Source organism: Gadus morhua, chromosome 17 (assembly GCF_902167405.1).
Source record: "Gadus morhua chromosome 17, gadMor3.0, whole genome shotgun sequence".
In the NCBI taxonomy this organism is placed as follows: Eukaryota; Metazoa; Chordata; class Actinopteri; order Gadiformes; family Gadidae; genus Gadus; species Gadus morhua.
Window position 1 is genome coordinate 12,721,622 of NC_044064.1, and position 8,457 is coordinate 12,730,078.

The window sequence follows — 8,457 nt, forward strand, 5'->3', positions numbered from 1 at the left end:
TACTTTTATAATATATTTTTTAGCATGGGAGTCAATGGGATGTGACATAATTCACACATCAACAGACCACATATGTCTTTGGCGACTACAGAGACTTCTTTCTCATGTGAAGAGCCTATGGAGGCGTCCGGCTCATACAAGAAGCCATTCATTCATGTAGCCAATCAATTCTAGAGATACGAGCGGCCCAGGTGTTCGAGAAACTCAGACGCTCAAGGCCACAAAAACATGTGTAATTCCCGCACATAGACACAGGAGGTCAGCACCAAGCCGTAAACCGAGTTGCAATGCCAACACATAGCCACAAGGGATCAGCACAGAGTAGTCTACACATACGGGTATCCAGGAGGCGGGAGTTCAGCACCATGCTTAGCCAATTAGAGCACATGACTGAGTCCACGCCTGCCCATTATTAAAGTCATCACAACTCCTAGCCCTGGGGGCCAGAACGCTCTAGGCAGGGCATCCACGGATGCTCAGCGAAGCGCATCTCCACACGTGCCTATACAAATTCCCCTCCTTTTGCTTCATAGAGACTAGACCAGTGGTTTTCAAACTGTGTGGCGCGCCTCCCCTTGGGGGGTGCCAGAGTTCCTCAGGGGGGGGCGCGACGTGAGAAAAAATAAACCAGAAAAAGTAACAGAAAAAAACGCACTGACGAAGTCGCAAAGTCAAAAGCCGTGTTCGAAATCGTTCCCTATTCACTCACTCACTATTCCCTATATAGTGTTCATGATATAGTGCACTATATAGGGAGCGAACAAACGAGAATTCGGACACTACGCTGAACATTTCTAAACATAATTTGCATCAGTAAATGCGCCGGGTATTTGTGTGACGCAGACAGATGCGCCCACATCATGTAAACAAGACGGGCACTCACGAGGAAAGCTGGAGGTTGTATTGATGTTGAGTGTTACAATTCCTTGATGACGTTTTTTTTTAAATTAATTTTGAATGTAACCTTTTCTATGTTAAATCCGGAATAAATTGTTGACATTTCGAAACAAAAGCCGGAGACTCCATCATTAAATGTATACTTTTTCGCGGTTAATCAGCTTCTTCTTTGGAAAAACACGACTGCATTGCATTGTGGTATACAGGAGTAACATGTAGGGAACATCGTATGTTCACTCAAATGTTATTTTAAGTCCACTATATAGTGAATGAAATTTACCACTGAGAATTCGAACGGCGCTACAAAATGGCGAGCACCCTATATAGTGCACTATATCCATGATAGGGAACGATTTCGAACACAGCTAAAGACGCAAACTCATTGCTCCCACTAAAGTAGAGGTGAGCTAAAAAGGAGGCTAAACTGGCAGTTTACAGATTAAGCAGTTCAAATGTATTTAAAAAAAGTTAAGCAAAAACATGCTTAGATAAAGATGTTAAAATGTGTCAAAAAATGTGTTTAAAAATGCACAAAGATGATTAGAATGTTTCAAAAGTATCTTTAAAATGTTTCAAAAATATCTTTAAAATGTTTCAAAAATATAATCAGAGATATTTAAAACGTGTAAAATATGATCAGAGATGTTTAAGATATGATCAGAGATGTTTAAAATGTGTAAAATAATTAAAAGATCTTTCAAAACACAGGGATTTAGAAAAAGAAAATTGGGGGGGGGGGGGGGCTCAGCTGATTGTTCTCTGAGGGGGCGCTCACTCTCTCATACTTTGAAAACCCTTGGACTAGACCAAACCTTTACCAAATAAAGTGAGTTACAAGCGATCCTGACTCGGCGACGTTATTCCAAAAGAACACGGCAGTGAATAAATAAATGTTCAACCATTTATCTTAGTTCAAAGTTAACCATCTTACAAATCTACGAACTCGAGTCGATCTGGCAGCCGAGTCGATCTGGTACTCACACCGGCACACATACCGGCTTCGTTTTCAGTTGGTCTCATTGATTTACGTTGACGCTGGAGCTTGAGGACTTCAGCTGTGTTGCCAGATTGGGCCGTTTTTCCCGCCATATTGGGCTATTTATTGATGACGTTCAGCCAGTGTTGCCAGATTGGGCTTTTTCCCGCTCGATTGGGCTCACGCACCGTCTTGCCATTCCCTTAAAGACACACACACACACAGACACAGACACACACACACACACCAGCAGTGCAGGGCAACACATTTTACCTTTCAGATTCTTCAGTTCAATTCATTTTACATTTCTGCATTTTTAGCAATGCTTTGCGCTTTTCATTCAGCTGTCACTTTTTTCAACCATTTACACATTGACATCCCGATTATCAAAATGTCTTTGTCAAAAAGAAATGGACACAGAGTGCAGAGTTTTCCAGGAAAAATGGACTGAGAATTATTTATTCACAGAGGTGAATGCAAAAGCAGTGTGCTTGGTATGTAATCAGCAATTTCAGTGCTCAAAGAATATAATATTCGGCGCCACAATGAGACTCATCATAAAGAAAAATATCACCATTTGAAAGGACAACTAAGAAAAGAGGAGATAGAGAAGAACGTTCCTTGCGTGCCAAGCCGCGATCGAACCGGCTTGGCAGTGTAAAAAGCCCTAAGAGATCGCGGATAGGTCCGTCCTATGCACCGACAATTTTCACAATGCAACAACATTTTTAAAGAACATCAAGCTATTCAAATCTCTATATGCACAGTTAATATAACAGTATATTAGTCAGTCATTTGTATTAGGTTAAACAGGGATTTGATAACGTCTTTATCAAAGGGGGAAGTGGGAGGTAATATTCAACTAGGAAGGGGCGCCGAAACTGACTCGCTCGTTTGGTAACTGTAGGCGGGCTACCTTCAGAAACGCATATCTCACACAAAAAATCATGTACAGAATTTTTTCAAAGTTTGTATGCGTGTGGGAGCACCAGAGACCCAAAACACCCAAAATCCCAGGAAGTGTTGTTTTCCTAATTTGTCTCCTTTAAAAAATATTTTCAACCTCACTTTGCACTACAGCACTCACCGCATTTTCTGCAAGAAATGGATTTTCTAGTTATCTAATGGTTTTCAAGTAATTTATAAATTTAAATGTATTTTTTTACATTGAATTGCCTTTAGTGTTATGTTTAACACTTAACCCTCACCTACTACTAACAAATTGCAGTGCAATTGCAATCAGAGTCATTTTAACATATAAAGACTAATCATGAAACTCTCAAAATGTTTTCAGAAGGGCTCAGAAAGTTGAAACATATTGTGTGATTTATTTAAATGTAGTCGTTTGTAAATACAAAGAGAACAACGCAAGGGCAGCGGTTCAAAACCTCTCTCCAGTGGCTCACAATGTCTTCATACAGACAAGTTCTGGAAGCTTCCAAAGTTATGTACATCATGGGAGATGGCAATGGATCTGGCTATGATCCAGCAATACCTGCAGTCAACCTGCACAGATCCTAGAGCAGGGATTCTCAACCACCGGTCCGCGGACCTGTACCGGGCAGTGGAGCATTGGTCACCGGGCCGCATAGATTTAGGAATAAATACCGGGCATCAGTAAAAAAGGTTAAGGGACCCTGTCCTAGAGCAAGATGTCCCATAACTCCTTTTCATTCTCCTTCATCCCTCTCACTTTCTTCCACCTCTCTCTCTCTCTCTCTCTCTCTCTCTCTCTCTCTCTCTCTCTCTCTCTCTCTCTCTCTCTCTCTCTCTCTCATCTCCCCCCCCCAACCTCCCTCCCCCCTTCTCCCACCCACCCTCCTGCTCTCAGTCGTAGGCGTGGTGATTCTTGGGCCGTAGGGTGGGGCACCCAGTGCATCCTGGGAGTTCCCTCTCCGGGGCGTCGTGGTGATGGAGGCGGGGCAGCACCAGCACGCCGGAGTCCGTCTGGTCGCTCACTTTGCCGTTGCCGGCAGCAACCGCCAGCTCCTCCTCCACCGCCATGATGCACTCCACCAGACGGGTCATGGCCCCGTCAATGTTGGTGTTGTCCTGGCAACGGAGCAGACGCCATGGAAACGGATTTTGAGTGATGCAATGTGGAGGAGTAAGGGAAGGAGTTGATGGGTCAAGAGAGGAAGATGGAGAGATGAGAGAGGGAGTAAGAGAGACTACACAGACAGAAGGATTGGTTGAAGAGTGTCTGAGGCAGAAAAAGAGTGAAAGGATGAACTGAGGTACACACACACACACACACACACACACACACACACACACAAACACACACACACACACACACACACACACACACACACACACCAGAACTGATGCAATAAAAGGTGAAGTGGGATAAGGTTACCTCTGCTATTAAGTGTGGTTGAAAGACTCGCCTGTCAATAAAGCTTTGCAGCAAATGTTTTTCTTCCCTGTTCTTTTCCTCTCAGCGCTAACAGCACTGGCCAATACCAGGGTCATCTATGGCAGGGTTATCAGATTAGCACCCTAGCTAAACTGATAGGTGAGATAATAGCCAAGATAACATGGCTAATCTACAGGCAAAGCCTACAGCTAAGTAATTCAAATAAGCTAAGGGCTAAGCTAAAGGTCAAGCTAGAGGCCGAGCTAACAAAGCTGTTGGCTCACCTTAGCAGAGGTCTCGTACCAGCCGACGAAGCCGTGGTCTTTAGAAAAGTTCTCCAGTTTAGGCAGCTTGGAGCACAGGCCCTGCCCCCGCTGGTCACACTTGTTGGCCAATAGGACAGCTGGAACTGGCCGACCGTTGCCCAGGGCGACCTGCCACAAACAGGAAGTAGATATAGAGGCATTGAAACAACAAAACAATAAATAAACAATAATTAATTTTAATGTATATTTTTCTGTTACATTTTCCTCATTGTTATTGAAAACGTAAAATGACCCGTTGACCCACCTTGGAGTCCAGGTCTCCCTTCCAGCGCAAGACTGCCTGGAAGGTGGAGAGGCGCGTCATGTCGAACACCACCAGGGCCCCCACCGCTTCCCGGTAGTACACCCGCGTCATGTTGCCGTAGCGCTCCTGGCCTGCAGGGGGCAGCAGGTGGGCGGGGGAGAAAGGGAGGTGAGAGGTCGAGGACAATGGAAGGGTGGGACGAAGAGTGAGGTAGCAGTGAAAGGGAGAATCACTATGATCTTGGATCTTCGGTTGTTGCCAAGGTAAAATACTTCTACTTTTATACTTGTCAAAGTATGATTCCAATGCTTAAGTAGAAGTGTAAAAGAACAGACTCTAAAATGTACTTACATGTAAGTATACAAGTAAGCAATATCCCTCTGATATTGATACTGGCTTTTTTTGTGCAAGGCTAACTGAACCTCTTACACCATTCTTACTTCTAATAAAATAAAAAATAGACTAAAAATAATTAACTTGAATGTGCAAATCTACAAGTTCTGCGGTAGTTCTCCATTTGTACAAGGTGGGGTCTCACTCGCCTTGTTCTTCTACCTAGTTTTCGTCTTGTTACATCTGTCGTGCCTACTTTGTACTGATGGATACACTAATGCCGCGTTTCCACTGCAGGGTGCGGAACGGATCGGTTCGCAAAGGTGCGGTAGGGAGGGGGCGGTATAGCCCAGCATAGTTCCGAGGTCGCGTTTCCACTGCCGACAGTACCCTTTAAGGTAGGCCGGATGTCGATCGCCGCGGCAGCTACGTAAACATCGTAAACGACGTCTTCCTCCCCAAGAATGCAGACGAACGTCTCCACCTCCTTGTTCGCCCAAGCAAGCGTTTTACGCGACATGTTAATTGTAAAGAATAATACCTCGAGGCTACTGTTTGTTGGTTTTTATCCCCACGTCGCCCGGAAGTGATGATTCTGTCGACCAATCAACGGAGGGGGTGTGTAGCTAGTATTTCCCGGGGCCCTTTCAGGCGTCTCGTCTCGTTTTCAGTACCCCAACGGAGGAGTCCTGAAAACGAGGCCAAAACGGGTACGGCTAAGTCCGGGTCACGCCCACTTTTGGCGGTGGAAACGCAACCCGTACCGCACCTTTGCGAACCGATCCGTTCCGCACCCTGCAGTGGAAACGCGCCATAAGGGACCATCTTTATGTGGTATTGTCCCGTCCGTTTAGATGGAAATCGGCCTTGATGTTGAGAAGGAGAGCAATGATGCAAATTAAAATAATAATCGTTGATTCCCCTCAAATGTATTAAAACCAAATTAACAAGCCTGTTTTTAAGGTAGTGAGTAAAAGTAGAAAGTTTTCAGGAAATAATTACTCAAGAAAAGTATAGATACCAGAAAACTGTACTAAAGTAGGCTAGTAACAAAGAATTTGAACTCTGTTACTTCCCATCGGTTGTTTGATAGTATTCCCTCTGATAAATAAATAAGATTTGCCGATGTCAATAAAGATGATAGTTCATACAGAAGCATCCAGGGCTCTTGACATGGACAGTAAATTAGATCATCTATGGTCATCTGAATGAGAAGACATGAGCAACACTATGTTTATGCCTCTGTTATGGATTGTGTGATCTTTATTTTTATGTAATCCTGAACTGATAAAATGTGTGTGTGTGTGTGTGTGTGTGTGTGTGTGTGTGTGTGTGTGTGTGTGTGTGTGTGTGTGTGTGTGTGTGTGTGTGTGTGTCTGAGTTCACGTGCACATGTGTGCGTGTGTGTGTGTGTTTGAGTTCACATGTATATGTGCGTTTGTGTGTGTGTCTGAGTTCACGTGCATGTGTGTGCGTGTGTGTGAGTCTCACTGCACACCTTTAATTTCAAACCTGCATGCAAACCCGTGATTTTTACAATTACACTGGGTGTGTCTGTGTGTAACTGTGTATGTGGTTTGTTCCGGTTCATGCTGGTATATCCAACTCATGTGAGAGAAGTTAGTTTTGAGGATACTGCCCTATTTATACAACGTGGAAAATGTCTCACATACACAGACACTCACACACGACACACGCACATAAACACAGACAAACACACAATATTGTAGTAAGCACATTCCTTTGCTGTGTTTGACAGATGTAATCCAGAGAGAGGGGGACACATTCAGACACAAGAGAGACAGAGGGACTTCACATAATAAACACGAAACATGCATGTAAACACGCACACAATTCCTTCAATTATGTGGTCACAGTGGAGCCAATCCGGTCCTAATTTGACAGCACGCTTCCAGTGCCACGCAAATACGCTCGCACACAGTTTGCTCCTGCATGTTTTCACGACAGTCTAAGGTCCACTGTGTGTGTGTGTGTGTGTGTGTGTGTGTGTGTGTGTGTGTGTGTGTGTGTGTGTGTGTGTGTGTGTGTGTGTGTGTGTGTGTGTGTGTGTGTGCGTGTGTGAACCAAAATCTTTATCAGCCCTAGAATATAGACGCCTATTGTAAGTGAGTAGGTGAGTGAGTGCCAAAACACACACTAGGTATACTAAAGGTAGGAATTATATCCTATTTTATTCCTCCAGCTCTTTTCTAAGCGGACCTTCTCAAGCATAGGTTGCATGACACGGCATGAAGTTAAAAGAAACATTCAAAACATCTATACCTACGAAGTCACGATAAAAAACACGAAGGCCCAATCTCATTGAGGACTGAGGTAAAGACGGACTTGAACGTACCGGCTATGTCCCAGAGCTGCAGCCGGATCACCGTCTTGTGGTCCCATTTGAGGACCTTCAGGGCGAAGTCCACCCCGATGGTGGCCTGGTAGTGCTGGGAGAAGACCTGGTGGACGTAGCGCTTAATGACCGAGGTCTTCCCAACCCCCAGGTCCCCGATCACCAGCACCTTGAGCAGCCGCTCCTGCTGCATGACGTCCGGACTGGGGTTTGGTAAAAACGACCCCAAAAAGAGAAGATTATTTTTTTATGGAAGATTATTTCAGCATCGGTCCTAGAACGTGTTTCACCTTCGAACAAAGTCTGTTTGCGTTTTGGTTCCCGCGTTGGCAAATTGAAGAGATCGAAATCCAATTCATTCAGTTTATAACTTATTCCACCCCAAAACAAACATTTTCAAATTGCCATCGCAAAGTACAGCGACAACCAACTCACCAACAGGTTTGGTCTCTGCTCTGTGTGCTCGACCCGTGTCACACCGCCCTCACCCTCCCTTTGGGTCTCTCTCCGTGTTTGTGCGTCGCGTGTGCGTGTGCTTGTGCCATGCGTGTGCGTGTGCGTGTCTCTCTCTCTCTCTCTCTCTCTCTCTCTCTCTCTCTCTCTCTCTCTCTCTCTCTCTCTCTCTCTCTCTGAATGAGACGCCTGCGGTTTGTTTGTTTTCTGTGGTGCCATCTCTCCCAGGGACTCCTCCTCCTTCCTCCCTCCCTCCTCCTCCCTGAACACACTACGCCTGTATCTCACTCAATCCTGTCTGTCTCTTTATCTCTCCAAATACTGACAGGCGCTCGCTCTCTCTCTCGCTCTCTCTCTCGCTCTCTCTCTCTCGCTCTCTCTCTCTCAATATATGTGGTTTGATGGCATGACAAAAGCATGTCTCTTTCTCGGTTTTTCTTTCTCTTGTCTGTGACACATTCATGAGAGAATACTGTTATCTATCGGGACGCAAAACGAAGTTGATGAAACATG

The 8,457-nt window shown here is 44.9% G+C and overlaps 1 protein-coding gene across 2 annotated transcripts; it reads right to left on the reverse strand.

Moving 5' to 3' along the window:
- Nucleotides 1-2,297: 2,297 nt before the first annotated feature.
- zgc:162171 (Rab32_Rab38 domain-containing protein) lies at nt 2,298-8,087 on the reverse strand. 2 transcript variants are annotated; one of them, XM_030337769.1, is made up of 5 exons: nt 7,927-8,087; nt 7,492-7,694; nt 4,803-4,933; nt 4,517-4,666; nt 2,298-3,925 (listed from the first exon to the last, which is right to left on the reverse strand). In XM_030337769.1, exons 2-5 carry the CDS (start codon nt 7,682-7,684, stop codon nt 3,701-3,703), a joined length of 699 nt encoding a protein of 232 aa, XP_030193629.1. In that variant the 5' UTR covers nt 7,685-7,694; nt 7,927-8,087; the 3' UTR covers nt 2,298-3,700. The 2 variants fall into 2 exon arrangements, with proteins under 2 accessions (XP_030193629.1, XP_030193631.1); XM_030337771.1 differs by having other exon boundaries at nt 7,492-7,930.
- Between the last annotated feature and the right edge of the window lie 370 nt (nt 8,088-8,457).